This window comes from Oenanthe melanoleuca, chromosome 3 (genome assembly GCF_029582105.1).
Source record: "Oenanthe melanoleuca isolate GR-GAL-2019-014 chromosome 3, OMel1.0, whole genome shotgun sequence".
In the NCBI taxonomy this organism is placed as follows: Eukaryota; Metazoa; Chordata; class Aves; order Passeriformes; family Muscicapidae; genus Oenanthe; species Oenanthe melanoleuca.
This window is the reverse complement of record NC_079336.1, coordinates 39,316,470-39,334,690: the sequence shown is the minus strand read 5'-3', so window position 1 is coordinate 39,334,690 and position 18,221 is coordinate 39,316,470. Positions and strand designations below refer to the sequence as shown.

The following is an 18,221-nucleotide window of genomic DNA, read 5'->3' as shown; positions in this document are numbered from 1 at the left end:
TTCTTTTAGCTGATATTTTTAAATAAAATTTTATATATTTGAATTCAATTTATAAGTTGCAACTACAAAGCTGATCTGTTTGGGTGGGATTTTTGAGAATTTCTTTCCTCAACTATGATTTCTGTCTGAAAAATAAGTGTAATATTCTCTAGCAAAATATTCTCTGGAGATCTCTTTTCTTACTTGATGCACTGTTTCATTTACTATAGCTTTTAATTCAGGTCAATGCTTTGCATACATTGCTATTTTAAAGGAAGATCAAAGTAAAACACCATTATGATGGATATTTAGTCATCACTGAGAAACAGAAGAATTAATGATACAATTTTAAATATATATCCTGATAACATGACTGACATTAAAAAAAGCTGTGATCTGAAAGTTGTCAATTTAGATTTAGCAAATTAGCTAAGTAGCTTGCATTTGTAGTATTTCACACCTTAACACCTTAATATGCATTGCTAAATATATTTCCTCACTGTTTGCTAATTAATGTTCTGTGGAAGTACAGCTGCTAATATTTTGTGGTTGATATGGCTCATTTTAAAATGCTAACAGCTGCATCTGTAGTAGTGTTACATTTCAGTACATAAATTATGGACATACATTTTTACACCTACTATTTTGTACAAGCATTTGAAAAATCTCTATTTTGCTAACAAAATGCACCCAGTAATATTTAAACAAACCATGAAAATACCCCCTGGATACTACCACTCTCTGAGATAAAAGTGACTCAGTGAGTCTTTCATGTGTAAAGTTTTAAATGTTGCAGGAAATGAAAATCTTCTTTCTGTAATATCACAAAGTGTCTTCAGGAGTAATCTTGGTAATTAGTAAAGACTGATATATTCTGATGGTAAAATAATTGGACTGGAACAATGTTGTGTGAGAGTGTAAGGAAAAATATTTTTTCTGAGAATAAATAAATACTATGAGAATGTATCTTGTGGAGAAGACAAAGAGAATAAAAAGTATTCATAAACGTGTTTTGTAAGAAACCTTTTTTTCATATTTTGAAAGCAACATCAGCACAAGCATTCCAGGAGGGTCCTGGGGTGCACTGATAAGAGCTTTCTCCTCTATAGATAGTTCTTGGAGGAAAGGTGTTTTGCTGTACCTCATAAACAAGGAGGAACTCGTTTGAGGTGTCAAGATTGAAGGTAGACTTGACCATAGGAACAATGAGATGTTGGAGTTCAGCATCATGAGGAGGAGGAAGAACAGATCACAACCCTGGACTTCAGGAGAGCAGAATTTAGCCACTTCAGAGATTTGCTTGGAAAAGTCCCATGTGATAAGGTCCTGGAGGGAAGGGAGATTTCAAGAAACCAAGAAAGCTGGTTAATATTCTTCCAAGTTCAAGAGTGGTCCATCCCAGTGAATAGGAACTTCAGCAAAAATGAATGAATTGGAGCTTGGCCCAATGAACAAGTTGTGCCAGGTCGCGTACAAAGAGGAATCATGCATACGGAGTGTGGGAGCAAGGACATGGTCTGGGAGGGATACAGGGACATTGTCTGACCATCCAGGACTGAAGTTAGGAAAGCTGAAACCCAGACAAAATCAAATCTGGTCAGGAATATCAAAGAAAACAGGATAGGCAACAAAGGAAGACTAAGGGCAATCTGTTGCTGAATGAGGCTGGAGGCCTGTGAATGGCACAGGACACAGAAGAGGCTGAGATAATGAATGCCTTCTTTGCCTCAGTCTTTACTAGCAAGGCCAGCACTGGGAGAAAGTGTGGAGCAAGTAAAATGTACCCTTGGTGGAAGAAGGTCAGGTCTTAAGAGAACAGGGGATGCATATATCCATAATCTGATTGATTTGAATCCACAAAAGCTGAGAAAGCTGGCTCCTGCCATTGCAGGGTCACTCGTGATGATCTTTAATCAGCCATTGTAACTGGGAGAAGTGACCAAAGACTGGAGAAAGGCAAATGTCACTCCTGTCTTCAACAAGGGCAAGAAGTAGGACCCATGGAATGCCTGGCTGGTCAGCCTCATGTGGGAAAGTGATGGATCAGCTAATCTTAGAACAGTTTACAGATACATGAAGACAAGAAAATCCTGTCGTGAGTAGTGTGGTTGGCTTCACCAAGGGGAAGTCATGCTTGGCCAGCTGGATAAATTTCTAACAAGAAATAGCTGGTTGGGTAGATATGGGAAAAGCAGTGGATATTGTCTGCCTCAATTTTGGTGAAGCCTTTGATAGTGTTTTCTAAGATCCTCATAAAGAAGCTTGTTGATGTATGGGTGACTGAGCAGACAGTAAGGAGTGGCTGATATACCTGAGGATTGTGCTGTCATACAGAGGAACTTTGACAGGCTGGAGAAATGACCTGACATATCTACATGAAACAATAAAGTTTGGAAGTTGTTAAATCTGTTTTATCAATATATCAAGGATCAAGATATCAAAATGTACAACTTGAAAGTATGCCTTAGGGAGAATGCATTTCACAGGGAACTGGGAACTATCAAGTCAAACTTGGCTATAAGGAGAGGGTCTGAATTGTTTACTGTGCTGTGAAGAAGGTTAGAAATATTTTATCACAGATTATTTTAGTGAAACACAACCATTAAATGATTATGTAAGTAGTTCATTCTGAATAGCTGTTTCAATGTTTTCATGTGGAAAACTTATATGAATGTGGCACAGTAGCTTGAAGTTAGTTGATATTTCCATTTAGTTTTCCATACTATATCCTACTAATGGCCATCCAACACATATGCAGCAAACTGTTGACACCATATATAAAGTAGGTAAAACTTAAAAGAACTCTAAGTTCTACATTGCATTTACTCTGCTGTATGTTAAATTACTATATTTTTGTAAATTTGTGTATACTTAATTTTCTTTTTCTGCTCTACTAGATGCTTGTGACTACTCCAGAGAAATGGGATGTAGTGACAAGGAAAAGTGTTGGTGATGTAGCCCTCTCTCAGCTGGTAAAACTCTTGATTCTTGATGAAGTTCATCTACTGCATGAAGACAGAGGACCAGTACTCGAAAGTATAGTGGCACGTACTTTACGACAGGTAAGAGAGAAATCTTCAAACTCGTTTTGGTCAAGAATAGATAGACATCACTGTAAAGGGTAGCATGCTTAGACAATTAAATAGGAATGCTTAGGCATTTTACAATTTTATTTTGCAGCTGCTCTGTTTTAAAGCTTCCTATTAGGAACTCCAAATTTTTTTTGCCTTCTACCTTCCTTTCTGTATTATATCAACTATCAGATTCCTAAGATGTGTATTTTATTACCGTGCTGTTTCTTTACTTATAACTTACTTGCCTAATTTAGTCTATTGTACAAGTAACATGAAAATTAAACATTTTTAAGCAAAAATAATCAGGCTAATATTTTAACACAACCAAAATTGAAATTATTTTCTTGCCAGGAATGCTCATTTTCAATTAGCAATTTTCCTACAAGAATTTCTTTTTTGTTTTAATTAAGAATAGTGTCTTAAATCTAGGTAAAACTTTCAGCATTGGGAGAAAAATACTACATAATTTTTAGTCTAGCATAAATGGTTCTTTTGTTTTTCCCTATGATTTAGTGGTATTTTCTAAATACCAAGATTTGCAATGGAAAAAAAAAGAGAAAAGGAATTTTTTTTCTTTAATCTTGTACAAAAGAAGAATTCAGAGCTAGGCAATAAATAAGATTGGTCTCAATGGCGAGATGTGCTTTTACAAGTAAAATAAAACATGGAATTTGGGGAGGAATAAAAAGGCAAGATTTAGGATAAATAAATAATGGGAAGAGGGAGGATAGAGTGAATTTTTTTTTTCATGAAGAACAAAACTCTATCCATAAAAGTAATCTGTAACAAATTAAAATCAAAGTGTTATTTTTATGGCTCTGTTTGTAGCATGTTAAATGTTTAAGCCTTTTTGCTTTCAAGATGCTTTTTTTTCTTGGTAAGGCTACACTAACCTTGTTAAGGCTTTTTGAATCATCCGCTTCCAACTCTGCTGAGAACAGAATGAAATGGATGTCTGCTCTAATCTGGTACAGAAAGTGTAAAGTTCCAGTATAAAGAACAATATAAGTAACAAGTCTTTAGAAGAACCTAAATTTAGACTACCTCAAAGGCACTAGACTTTAGCTGTTTGATGTTATATTTTCTTTCTTAAATGGTTTTGATAACCTTGTTTTCCTTAGATGTCTTTATAGTAAAGCATCTAAGGTTTTAGCAGTGACCATGATAACAATTTTCTTCATGTCAGATTGCAAGACTTATTCATTTCTTACTGTGAAATTTTGTAAGACTTGTAAAATAGGCTTCAGCTGTCCAAAATAGATGTTGAGAACCATTTTTTCTGTCCTACATTACTCAGCTTGGCATTCCATTTCTGCTTTGCTTGAACACAAATCTCTCATAGAACTTTCCCTTTTGTGTCTGTCAAGCCTGTGCAGGTAAGTTAAGGAATATAAAATCTGGGGTAATTATGTCTTGGGATCTGAATCCTATCTTTAGTGCTTTCTTTTATTGTAATATAGCAGTATCTTGCTTCTTCACTCATTAAAAAAAATAGCTCTTTTAAAAAAGGGTGTTTTAATCTCCTAGGATTTCAAGTTTTATTTTACCTACAGAGTTGGAATTTAGCTCATCTGGAGCTGAGGCTACCAATTTGTAACCCAACCTTAAGTGAAACAGTTGGGAAATAAACCAATACACAAATCTTGAAACTGACCATCTCACCACCTTATTTATTCTAATTTGATAAGAAAGACATTAATGGAGACCCATATGTATCTTTACAAGTAGGTAGCTTAGGAAAGGGAAAATTCACAGTATAAAGATATGCTAGAAAAACCCACACCTAAAAAGAAAGCAAAGTTACTTGTAGAATTTTTTATGACCGGCCTGTAAAAAACAATTACCGACAAAAGTATTTCAAATTGCAAGCCTCCTAGCGAGCCCAGGGACAAAGAAACAGGAGATGTTTTGTACAATTGTTTTGTTTTTTCTTTTAATATGAAAACAAATAATGAGAGGATTACTTTTTAAAATTACACTGAAATGTTATACTTCAGCATCTGAGCTTGCAGGCATAGTTCTGTGAAGCTTGCAGTATACGTCCACAACTATGAAGTTACTGGAACTTTTACAGTCAATAAAAAAAAAAAAAGATAACATAATGTTTCTGGTTTCAGGAGAATTTCCCTGGAGTCTAGTGACAATACTGTTACAGATGCCCAGAGTGTAAAAAAAAATCATATCTAATGTTTTAATATTACTTTGTGAGGGGGAAGAAAATATATCATTGCATTTCCTTGATTTTTTCCTTGCCCATAATTCCATTTTATGTATTTTGATACAAATTTATAAATGTCCCTGGAGCACAGAAATAAGCTAGGATATTCAGCCCATCCCTGGAGAGTGTCCTTCTGTCTTCAGTGATTTCAATATCCTCTCCAGCCTTTCTGAAAGTAGTTCTAGAACTTACTTTTCATTGATATCTATAGAAATATTGTACTTGTTCAGTATTCATGCACACAGGAAATAAGAGGAATTGTTCACTTCTTGAAATACAAAAAAAACCCCAAAACTCTAAGGACATTATTAATCTGAAATATCCTTATGTCAATTACAGCACTGCAGTAATTGCTGAAATCAATTACCTGATTTGTATACTGGTTTAAGCCATCCAAAATATTGACTATTTTTTCTGAATTTGTAGTAGAGGGACAAGTAATTCAAAGAAAAATCCATTGCAGAGTATTAGTCACTAGATCAGACTGGAGGCTGTAGGAACAGATCTATTCTGGTAAATATAATTGACATTTTCCCACTTTCTGTTCTGTCACTTTCGGCTCCTGCAGGAGACAGTGCATTCAAGTAGTATAATTTTTGATCTGACCTGGAACAGTCATTTCTTGTATCACTTCTAGAACAGAGCTGTGATAAATTCCTTTGAATACTACTTCAACCTTTTCCATAAATCACTAATAGCAACTCTAATAATGATTGTACCTGTAGTTCCATCTGGATCATACTTCCCTAGCTTAGATGAGACATCATGATTCCTGTGCAGGTCAGGATGTATAGTGTAGTGCCTTTTAACTTTTGTGGGGTTTGTTACCAGGTCTTAGAGAAAAAGCATCTCTCTTGTTGGAGGTATGAGGGGTGTTTTGTGTGTAGATGGTGTACAACAGAAACAAAGATGGTGGATTTGAATTAGTATTCAACTAGATACTTGGGCCTACAACTGTGCCAGAAAAGAATGTTTTAAGATTCATATTGATATGAGGTAAAAGTACAGCTATCCAAGTGCATTCTTAAAGCAGGAATATTCTGATGCATTAGTAGGGCTGTCCCAATTTGTACCTCAAAATACTTGAATGATTGATGTACTTTCCCCCAGATGAACACTGAGTCACGCCACTTACTGTAAGACTTTAACACGCTCATTTTAACTCATGGCAGTTTTTAGAATTAGGTTTTATTTAAACCTGGAAGGAGCATATATATTGGAATTGCTGACAGTTTTACTCATAGCAGAATGAAGGGCATATTTGTGCATGTTTGCACTTTTCAAATTTTAGAGAATGTTTTTGCGAGTGATTTAAATTGACTTTGCTAAACATTTTGGTGGGAAAATTGCTCTGAGCTCTGTTATATACTGTAGGTATAACATCAAACAACTTATTTGAATCCAATTTGTAGCTTTGATGTTTAAAGTTTTAGTCCAGAGCATAATGCAGATGTTAAACTGAAATGCTTAAACTTTTTAATCAAACTTTCCACACTACTGTAATATACTAATGTTATTAGCTTGAAAGAAAAAAATTGACAGTTTTTACAGGCCACTGAAGTATTTTCTTATAATTACTCAGAGATTTTGATGACTTCCTTGCTTCTTATGGGTATTTTTTCCACAAAAAAAAAAAAAGCATACTGAATACTATACTTGAGTTATACAGAAGTTTTGGTACCTGCTCTCAATATGTGAGTGATAAATTAAATAAAAGAAAATCCATATTAAAAGCTTTCTCAGATTTTGGGATACCAAAGCTGCCATCTTAGATGTACAAATATCTCAGCACTGTCTTATTCTTCAAGTTTAAGTTTCAGTTGCTTTATGTTTTTGTATTAGATCAACACTATAGGTGGGATAACAGCAGTACAAGGTATATAGGAGATTCCTGGAATACATTGATGAGAAATGCCTTCTCCAGGCGATGGAGAAACTAGGAGAGGTCCTGTGCTCTACCTTTTACTCACCAAGAAAGGAGGGGCTTGTTGGGGAAGTGAAGATCAAAGGCAGCGAGATGTTGGAGTTTTTCCCCTAGAAATTCTCATGTTTCCTTTCTGACCTTGCTTTCCTCGTGCTACCTTATTTAAGGAGCTTTTCCTTTCAGCTGGAATGTTGTTTCCTTTGCATTTTCAGTATCAGTAGCGCCTTATTATTTCCTCTACCTATTTTTTTTTCTGTCCCTTTCATTTACTCTTTTACCTCTCATTAGAATATCATTGACAAACTAGTTCAGATGTTTCTCACCTGAATCCAAATGTCTAATTGTTATCAAATTAGGGGTTTTTTTTGTGCTTGGAATCCCATTCTTGATTTTGATAATTTGATCAGTTTAAAAAAAAGAGTCAAAACTGGTAGCTAATGACATAAAACCAGCTGCCTAGATCTGTATATCTTGTGTGACATGGTAGTAGCCCACTGTAGTTCCTATGTGGGTCTTTTGGGATTAGATTGACAGTGGCATTTCATTTGGTTCTTCAGTTCTCATATTGAGTGACTTCTTTTAGTCTTTTGACTCTTTGATATTCCTTATATAAACTCAAGTTACTCAGCATCTTTTATTAAAGGATAAACAAAACAAGGTTACTGAAGCCTTCTGCAATAATTTTTCCATTTCAAGCAATAGTGTTGTGGGACTTTTTCTCACTGGACTCTCCTGTATTCATGATTGTATCTGCAAAACATGTCAGCAAAACTGGATGTAGATAGAACTTTTGTGGTAGTTTGGTTCTGGCAGATACAGAGATAGAGTGATCCCCTTCAATTATGCAGTTCAATCCCTTTTATACCTTTAAGAACTGCATGTACTTAATTTGTTAATACATCTTGGGAGCTTGCATTCAGGTACCTGTTTGTTAAATCCTCAAACAAACCTTTTTATAGTTGCTGCAGGATTAACACATGGCTGTAAGAATGTGTCCTGAGAGTAGTGTCTCATTTTGTGGCTATGGCCTGTTATAGATTGAGCTCAGTGAAAAGAAATTTATTTTGAATGGTGCTATCAGCCTAGATTTATCTGTATGGCTGACATACACATCAGTTATATTAATTCTGCCAATCACCTGCCTTTCTTGTCACCAGTTGTTTTGTACTGCATATCATCAATAGAATTATTGAATAGCACTGGGCTTAGCAATTAGAGGAATCCCTTTTTAATGGCTGTTTTTCAGTTATACATTCTTTTTAAATCTGACAGTTCATCAGCTTGTGATAAATTTAATACATGTTTTCTTGCTACTCTGTGATGTTATTTTTAGACAGTATGTTTTGCAGCCATATGTCTAATGAGTCTTACATGAGTCTAGGTCTATCTTGTTATCTTTTGCACCACCTTGTAGTTGTGTAAAAATTATTTTTTTAAAACTACTTTTTTAAAACACAACCGAATCTCCATTGTTGGAGAAATATTATGTATCAGACATTTGAATTAATCTTCAGAAGCTTTTCTCTTACTGTGCATGGAAGGGATGTCAGGAAGCCATTCTGCATCTCATTTTTTAATATTGATAGGTGACTGTTTTTCCATTTTAGTAATTCACCTGTGGAATTTAAAAAATAATAGTGATTTTCATACATTTTGTGGTCTTTCATATTATGGTAAAGCAGTGAAACTCATTTGTAGGAAGCTTCAGAGGTATTTTTGTTTCTTAGTTTGGGAACTAAACAGTAAGCATAGCATGAAAAGGCATTTTGTCAGTCAGGAAAAACTGACACTGTGCCAAGTGTAGAAATTGCTTAACAGATATATGCAAAATGTAATTTCTTAAGACAAAGTAATGCATACCTAATATTTAGCTGAGGGAGAATAATATGGCTTCTAATAGTGCTTTCTGCATGGTTTCATTTTTTCTAGATTTTTAAATATATTCTAAATGGAGGACTGAGATCACAGTATTTTCAGGGTTCATTGGATGCAGAGTAAAACTAATAAAATTACTTAACTAGAGGGTTGCCTAGTAACAAATGCATTCTGTGCAGAGTGAGTTGTAGATAACGTCCTATATAGAATCTTCAAAACTGTATTAGTAATTGCATTTTTACTATGTACTTTGGTTTTTGCAATTTTACTGCTTTTCCATTTCTGTTCTTAAAACTAGACAACTGCACATATGTGGACTTATTGACAATTTAACTCTTTCATTACTCGTAAACAATATAGCAATAAACATATAAATACTGATGAAACATTCTAATAAACTTTCTGCTTAGTAATTTTGAAAAAATTAATTCTTTTTTTTTTTTTTTTTTTTTTTTTTAATGCTCTGAGCCCTACTCAATTCTTTTTCCATTTCTGTTTCTCCTTTGTTTTGGATATATAGCACAGATCTGGTGAGAGAGTAAAGCATGGAGCTTTTTTGTGGGTAGGATAATATCCAACTAATAACTAATGTGAATCCCCATATGTAGTACTTCATTCTTACTACCACTTAACAGGGGATTCAGGAACCTAAGTTAAGAATTCATCTTCTTGTACATCTGCATTAAAAACTAAGAAATGCTTGTGTCTAATTTTCTGAATATCTTGTCTTTAGTGAACATCTGAAGGGCATAAAGACTGACTGCAGAGGGTGTGTTGAAGTGATCCTGGGTCATCTGAATATCAGATTAGATTTCTAACCAGCAGACAATTCTTCAAAGATTAAAATGTGTAAACTTGTCTGCTTCACTTAATTCTGTGCTCAGGTTGAACAATCAGAGATATGCTTTCCAGCTTGATTGTAATTCATTCTGTGAATGTGATATTTTAATACATGGAAATGGGAAGGCTGCCAAGATCACAAAGTTCAGGAAGAACTTTAGAAGTCAGATAAAAGGGTATCTCTCTGCACATTCTATATGCTCTCAAGTGGTGGCTGTAATGTAACGAGATGATATCCTAATCTTAAAACCTATTAGGAAGAAAATGATCTTGCTGTGATCAATTTACAGTCCAGAGAGGCACTTCCCATACCTGATCCTTTATCATTTGTACAGCATGAATGCAGATGATGCTTGTGTAGAAATTGATACTGGATAGCTATCTTCTGATTATTTTTTCTGCATACATGGAATTTCATGGTGTGCTAATCGTGTTCTGTGAATGCGTCTGGTGGACATGCTGTCAATTCTCCACATGCCATCAAGAATGTTTCTAAATTATATATACTAATTAGCTATGTCAATTAAATATAGCAGTGGCAATTTTATTTCTCACTTCCAGTGTAACATCAAGCTAGTTTGATGTTACTCTGGAAGTGAGAAGTAAAAAACATGATAAGGCTTTTAAAGAACCTGATGTGCAGATACTGTGTCAGTTCAGGTTTTCAAGGAAAGCCTCATTAAGTTTCAAATGGTGCTTATTATTTTACTGGGGTAGTTAAACACATATAAAAAATGAAATGTTAGAGGCTGTGTTTCAGTAGTGAAGAAAAGACACTTAGCTGCCTACCACAGCCACCAATGTGCAATGTAAACAGAGAACTTTGTCATCCTAAATTTGTTATCAGTAATTTCTACTCCCATTTCAGGAGAAGACTGTGGGTTCATGGTTTCTTGTATATTAAGACATAATCTCTAGTTGGGACTTCTAGGATCAAATAATAAGTGATCCTGTAGTTGAAAAATACTAATTTTTGACTGATCTGTATTTACAAAAGGTATCTGTACACTTTCAAGGCTGTTCTTTAGAAGCACCTGAAAGTAAAAGATGTTAGTGCTTGCACTTCAAGAGGAAGTCAGAAAGGTAGTCGAAAAGTGTATGCAGAGAACTCTGTTATAAAAATGTGTTAGATTCTAAAAACCATTATGGAAAATCATTTCTAGAGTGCTTAGCTAGATGAATAATAGATACATAGTTGAAACTGAATTATAATCACAGAGAAAATGCGAAAAATAAATTGTATTATAGTTGTATATTCAGGTAGTCTTGGTTTTTTTTATTTTTTAAGTGTAGCACAGTTTTAGTCACTGCTGTTTTTATATTGCCATGTATAATTAGAAGAGTAAAAGCCCCTCATTCTCTATCAGCATGTGATGATATGCACAAAATAAACACATGTTCAGTTACAGTTTGAATTTTATCTGGACATAAAATAATTGGAGGGATTGTTATTAGACATTTTTTTATTTTAGTGTAAGTGTACCTCTTTTTGCATCTTGATTATTTTATCTATGTATATAAATTATATGTCTTTTTGGTGAGCAAATATAAAAAGTAGATGGTAAAAGAATAAAGACTTTTTTGTTTGCATGGCCTCGAAAGAACTTCAGGAAATTGATGGAATGATTTAGTCATAATAAGATGATTAGAGGGATGGAGTCCCTTCCCCTTGGGGAAAGGCTGAAAGAACTGGGGGTGTTCTGCCTTGAGAAATGAAGGTGCCTGGGTCATCTTACTACCTTTCAGTACCTGAAGAGTACTTACAAGAAAGCTGAAGAGGGACTTTTGCAAGGATAAGACAAGGAGGGATGGCTTTAAACTGAGAGTACGTTTAGTTTGGATATTAGGACGATGTTCTTGACTGTGAAGGTGGTGAGGTACTGGAATAGGTTTCCCAGAGTTGTGGATGTTCTATCCCTTGAAGTTCTGGGGCCCTGAACAACCTGGTCTAGTGGTGTGCTCTAAATATATTAGTAATCTTAATTACTTGATTGTGTTAACTGTCACCTTCAGTTGTCATGTGGAGTTTTAATTCAGGGTTTTCAGTGGGTTCCTTAGCTCCAGGGTCAACTGCCAGGTCAGTGACATCAAGTGTTTTCTTTGTTTTACTAAGATTTTGAAAGTGGCAACTCTCAGTAAATTGTAACTGTTCTCTAAACACTGTTTTTATTTTAAAATAAATCTTTGAAAAAAATCTAGCATTTAATTGCTGTAAAAATACATATGTCCATGGTTATTAAGCAGTGTTCTTGTTAATTGTTTAAATACTTGAAATGCTGCTTCAGATGGAACTGTGCATACTTTCAAACTAATGCTTTCAGGCTCTTAGGAGATTTGCAAAAAAAATTGTTATTGAATTTAGCAAAATCAAGTAATGTTTTCCAGATGGGAGCTCAGTTACACTCCAAGATTGCTGTACTTACTATCAGGCAATTATGAACTTTCAGGATACAAGTGGTAATTGTGCTTACAGGCTCAAGCTTAAATAAAAAGTGTATAAACACTAAGTAAATGAAAACTCTTGCACCACAGATGCCCAGTGCTGGCTGAGGGGGCTGCAGTGTGGCCTTGGTGGGGGATGGCTGTGGCTGAATGAGCTGGACATGATCACTAGAGCGGGCTCTGACCACCTAGAGGTGGTGGCACCTCTGGTAAAGCATGTTTAAGAAAGGGTAAAAACACTCTGCAGCACTTGTGAGGGGAAAAAATGTGAGAAACAGCCCTGCACATACTGAAGTCAGAGCAGAAGGATGTGGCACTGCTTTTGTTCCCTGTAGATGGAAGACTTCAGAAAATGGAATCTCTCATTTTTCCCAGTTTGCATTTACATATCAGATTTTACTGTTCATGGGGTTTTCCTTTGGAAGATTGCTCATGTGCAAGTGCAGAATTGGTCTGCAGGTTTTCTGTGTCAGTTAGTTGTTTACAGCCACAGTTTTAGTGTCCAAATTTTTGCCACAGGACATGTCTATTACCAGGAAATGCCATGGTTTAGTTTGTCTGCTTGTTGTGTCTGGTGTTTGGGGCCATAGTTACTTTTGAGATTTAGTTTAATATTTTGGTGTGCTTCCTATTCTTCAAATCAAATCCTATTCTGGATTATGGTGTGGTGTTATTTTGTCTTCCTTGAGAATGCTCTCCATTTACTTTTTAATCTTCTATTTTGAAAATTTCTAATTTAACTGTTTTAATTGCATCCCTTTCACTTGAACTCAAAACAGCAGAGTAAATCAAAATCTAAATAAAACCTTATTTTTTGAATAAGATTTAGCCAGGTGGAATTTACCAGCCTTACTCATTTTGAGACATTCACCCATTTGAGACTAGATGAGAATATCATATCATGGCTCCAGTTACAGTGTCTAAAAAGCCTTATAATAAAATTACTGTGAACCAGAGTTTTAAATAATTATGCTAGTTGTGAGGCAGCCTATACAACTCCTAATGTTCCAGAAGGAAATGACAAAATTCTTCCCTTCTTTTTTCATTCAGTTCTTCTGTGTGCCTTCATTCTTTTTGGAAATTACCTGAAAATACATATAATATGCAGGCTTTTGTGTGGAACAGAGTGTTTAGTTGTAAAGCACCATTTCTGTCCCTTATTAAATGGGAAAGCATGTAAACCAAACATTTGAAGAGTTAAAGATTTTTTTTAAAAAATAAGAAATTAGAAGGAAATGCCAGTTACAGAGAACTAGAATACATTCTCTAAGAGAGTAGTGGAAGCAAAAACCTAAGACAGAGGAGTGGCACAAATTAGATTCCTTTTTCTTTCCAGAATAGTGGTCTGATTTGGACTAAGGAAGAAAAGACACCAAATCATGTGTCACAGTTTTGCCTAGAAATTGTACTATCCCTTCTTAACAAAGCCAGTTTTCTGCTATTGTTCCTCCATGTCAGCTAATGACTAGCTAACCTTTTGGAGGGCAAAAGTACAATAGAATAGAAAGATGAATAAGCAAGATTTGATGGAATTGCAGAATGCGCTGGTTTCTTCAATACAGGATAATCACTAACTCACATGTATTGTTCACCTTTTATAGCAAGTGTTAACTGTTTCTTTCACATTAATGTTTTATAAGGGATGTTTTAAAACTCTGTGCTTGATTCCTTGGCTTACAACACTTGGAAAATTTACTTTTTTCTGATTTTTTTAATAGGTTGAATCTACACAAAGCATGATTAGGATTTTGGGACTTTCAGCTACATTACCCAATTATCTTGATGTAGCTACATTTCTTCATGTCAATCCCTACATTGGATTATTCTATTTTGATGGCCGTTTCCGACCCGTACCCCTGGGACAAACCTTTATAGGGATCAAGACAACCAATAAGGTAAAAAAATTGTGAATGCCAAAGAAAGAGTTGCTGTTTGTGGTTGCTGTTTGTTATTACTGTGCTTTGTGTATTTATGTGTATGGGATACTTGTTTATTATACTACAGGTGTTTTCTGAAGCATATTTCTTTTATATAAAGATATGCATAATTTAAAGGTGCTTTAAGAATCTTCTTCCTTCAGTTTGCCATACTTGTAAGCAGGCCTTGTTGCAGTTGGATACAAAGTCATTTAGCTTTGCATTGATGCTTCTTCACTGCTAAATTTTGCTGGATGAAGAAGAAATCATCACCTTCAACTGCAGAGTCAAGTTATCGGCTGATTTTTCTGTCTCTTTCATTTCAGGTTTTTCAGCAGTTTGTCTGGCTGTAATGATGCATGAGGAACACTATAAGAAAAATACTATTTTTTTTTAAATCTGGATATATATATATATATATATATATATATATATATGTATATATATATCTCAATAGATAGGTGATATAGATATAGTTGTAAATATAGGTACAGACTTCAAAATAGATAGATATAGATTAACACGACATACATTAATGCTAAAGCTACTGATGAAAACCTTAGCATGCTAAGCCATTAATTATCATATATATGTATTTGGTAGAAACTGTATTTAAAGTAATCCCTAAATAAGCTTCTTTACTTTTTGTGCTGTTGCTCATTTTGGAAAGCATTAAGACAATGGTTTGGTATAATATTCTTATTAAAAATCATTAGTGCAGTGACACCTGACATATAAATTATAGTTCTTTAAATACAGGACTTTATGTAAACATAAATCCTTACATAGATTTCCCATGCATCTCATTAGCTTATAGTTAAGATATATGTAGTTTAACTTTTCAAAAGATATTGCTCACCCCTGATTTAAACTACTAGAAATCAAGACATTTTAAATCAAAAGTTAATTTTGTAGCTTAATCAATCATAGCATATTATTTAGTTTTTTGTAAAAATTTACATGGCCTTTCTTGGTAGGTTATTTAAGCAGTCATTGCATCTGCAGTGCAGGAGAGGAACTTACAGCTGTAGGGAGATGTTTCAAATCTATACGCATAATAGTTTACCATATGGTGCTTACCATGATTTGTATATTTTAATCTTCATTAATTGCTTTTAATACCTTCAGTCTTACATGCTGTTACTTTCAATTAATCTTTCATTGCTACTTGATTCAAATATTTAGTTTATTTTCACTATATAGTAAAAAAGGAGAAACTACTCCCTTTCTTCATACTCACTTTAGAATGTATTTTGGATTCAAAAAATCAGAGATAACAATGTCTTATAAAATTTGAAATTATTAAAAAAACAGTAATTTTCTAAAGAAGCATAAGGAGATGAGGAAATATTAGGAGGTAATAGTTATTCTTAAATGTGAATACCTGGCAGACTGTTTTGGTAATACCACAGCCAGGAGTTCTTATTTTGTTTTTCGGAAGATTGCCATAACAATTTCACAGAGCAAAATATATTTTACAATCAAGATAATACTTCACAGCAAGCAAAACATAGAAGTATTAAGCCTCTTTGAAAAAGGATTCTATTCAGGATAATACTAATACTAAAGCTGCCTAATTTTTGCCAATATCAACATCCTTGTGGTCTTCATGAGAGGAGGAAAGCAATGTAAGAAAGCAGAGGATCAAAAGATCAAAAGCTGTTATTGCAGAGCATTAGCAAGTGCAGTCAGTGCTGTGTTATTATGCACACTGATGAGCTGCAAGGAGATAAAGGATGTTAGGTACTTTAGGTAAATGCTTTGCCACAGTTTGCTGAAATCCTGCATCCAAAAAACACTCACACAAAATTTGGAGCTGATTAACCATTTACAGAGTCACATGCAAACTGTAGGCAAGCTTTCAAAGACAAGGACAGCATGATGTATTTATTATGCATAGAAGTTATCCAGAAAAGCTCTTACAACTCTGTGTTTTGAAATTCTTGGAGCATATGGCACCAAGACTAAGGTTTGTCTTCTTCAGTCAAGGTCTGTTAATGTCAGATATTTTTCTTCAATATCAATCTTTTTTCTTTATACAAGTTTATGTTTTTCTCTTTAGGTATAAATGCAAAGAATATCTAAAGTTAATTTTGTACTATGTGTGCACATATATATATATATATCTGTCCATGTATCTTTATGCACTGCTCCTGTAAGTTTCTCCTTAATGATTTTCACTTGCTACTATTTGAAAAAACATATTTGGTAAAATGCTAGCCTTTCATTTTAAGAATGATTAGACTGGGTGCTTGTCTCTATCACACATGCCCATACTTTCTCATCTTTTTATTACTATATTTGTACAGTTTCAAATACCAATGTTCTCTTCCCTCTAAAGCTGTTTTAAAGCTGTGTTGCTCAACTTTCGTCTGTTCTAGGTAACTCCAAGTATTAAATTTCCATTTTGAAATATGTAAATGCTTTGCTTTTGTAGAACATTTCTTTGTGCCAAAACAATTTGGTTATAAGACATGAATGCACAAATGAAAAATGGAATGATTGCTATGATATTGAACTTTATTTATTTATTTTGGTTTGTCACAAGCCTAATACTAAGTAGTGTTCAAGTATATATATACATGCCATTCATATTGTAATGCATTACAGAAATAGAAAAAAAATCTTTAGAGTAGGCTGAAGAATACTCTTTATTTTGACTGGGTTCTTTCTTAAACATTTTATCTATAATTGGAAATTCTCTACATGGTGCTCACAATGTTCTCCGTGCATGACCCAACTATGAAATAATCTCTGTTCTCTATGGCAAAAAAGCTATCAGTAATTTCCTGGAGATAAAAAATATGTATGTATGCAATGTAAAAACCATTTTTCTATACCAAATAGAAAGTCTTCGTTCTAGATAAGATATATTAAATTGATATTTCCTCAATATCTTGTAGAAGTAAGACTCCTTAATATGAAACAGATAAATTAAAAACTGGCTTACTTCTATTTGGTCATTAAAAAACACCAGCAAAGTTGCATAATAAATTTTCTAATAACTGCCCTTACTCATATTTTACCTATGTATTTTGATGTTTTGTTTCTAAATTTAAAAACAAAACACTATTGTTGGAATGGAAGTTTATGTACTGTAAACTTTATTGCATGATCAAATTTATCTTTCATGGATCACTCTAAATTGCTTGAGACAGAGTAGATAATCTATAAGATAGAGATTATTTTAATATGGACTCTGATGTTTGTTTTTCAGGTGCAGCAGCTGAATCATATGGATGAAGTATGTTATGAAAATGTGCTAAAGCAAATAATGGCTGGACACCAGGTATTTATTTTTTAGTTTCCATTAAGAACATGCATAAAGAAGTTGAATCATCACAGTGATGTATTAAGAATTATTCTTTTATGATGTATTGCTTCAGAGGTAGCCTCTAACGCTACAAACACTTCATAGAAACATCATGCAAGAAGATGTAAACTGGCTAAAGAGTGTTAGCTTCTAACAGAGGTCAAAATTCCCAGTACTTTATATATCCATTAATGTATATTATCCATATATATCCATTAATGTGTATTTATGTCACTTTTTAAAAAAATTACAAGGCAAAGTAGGTCAGTATGTTAGAGACCTTACAACAGGTACTTAAAGATGAAAAAATCCAAAAATTAAACAATTATTATTCTTAGCCTTTCCTATATCTTTCAAATTCTAGTCTTCTGTGTTAGAAATGAGACATGAGAATTATGCAGCATTCAAGACAAGGTGTGTAAGGGCTCAGCATAAATAATCTGAAATATCCTGGAGTTTGTGTTTTGTTTTGTTTTTAAAGGAAGTAATCCTTCATTTTGCTTTACAATAGAGGTCTCTGTGGTGAATTCTCAAGTCTGACGTTCCCCCAACTCAGAATATGGGCCTAACTCATTTGCCTGAATAGTTTGTCATTCTGTTATGATTGTGGTCCTGAATTACTCCCACACAATGTCTTGTT

At 34.1% G+C, this 18,221-nt stretch overlaps 1 protein-coding gene across 2 annotated transcripts in view; it reads left to right on the top strand.

Annotated features, from left to right (window-relative positions):
* The window catches only part of ASCC3 (activating signal cointegrator 1 complex subunit 3), a 248,206-nt gene that overhangs the window by 89,958 nt on the left and 140,027 nt on the right, over positions 1-18,221 (top strand). The window contains exons 11-13 of one of the 2 annotated variants that reach the window (XM_056487382.1): positions 2,877-3,041; positions 14,071-14,247; positions 17,486-17,557. In XM_056487382.1, the coding sequence (XP_056343357.1) occupies positions 2,877-3,041; positions 14,071-14,247; positions 17,486-17,557 (414 nt within the window). Of the gene's footprint in view, positions 1-2,876; positions 3,042-14,070; positions 14,248-17,485; positions 17,573-18,221 lie in introns of those variants that run through there. The other variant, XM_056487383.1, reaches the window with a different exon arrangement.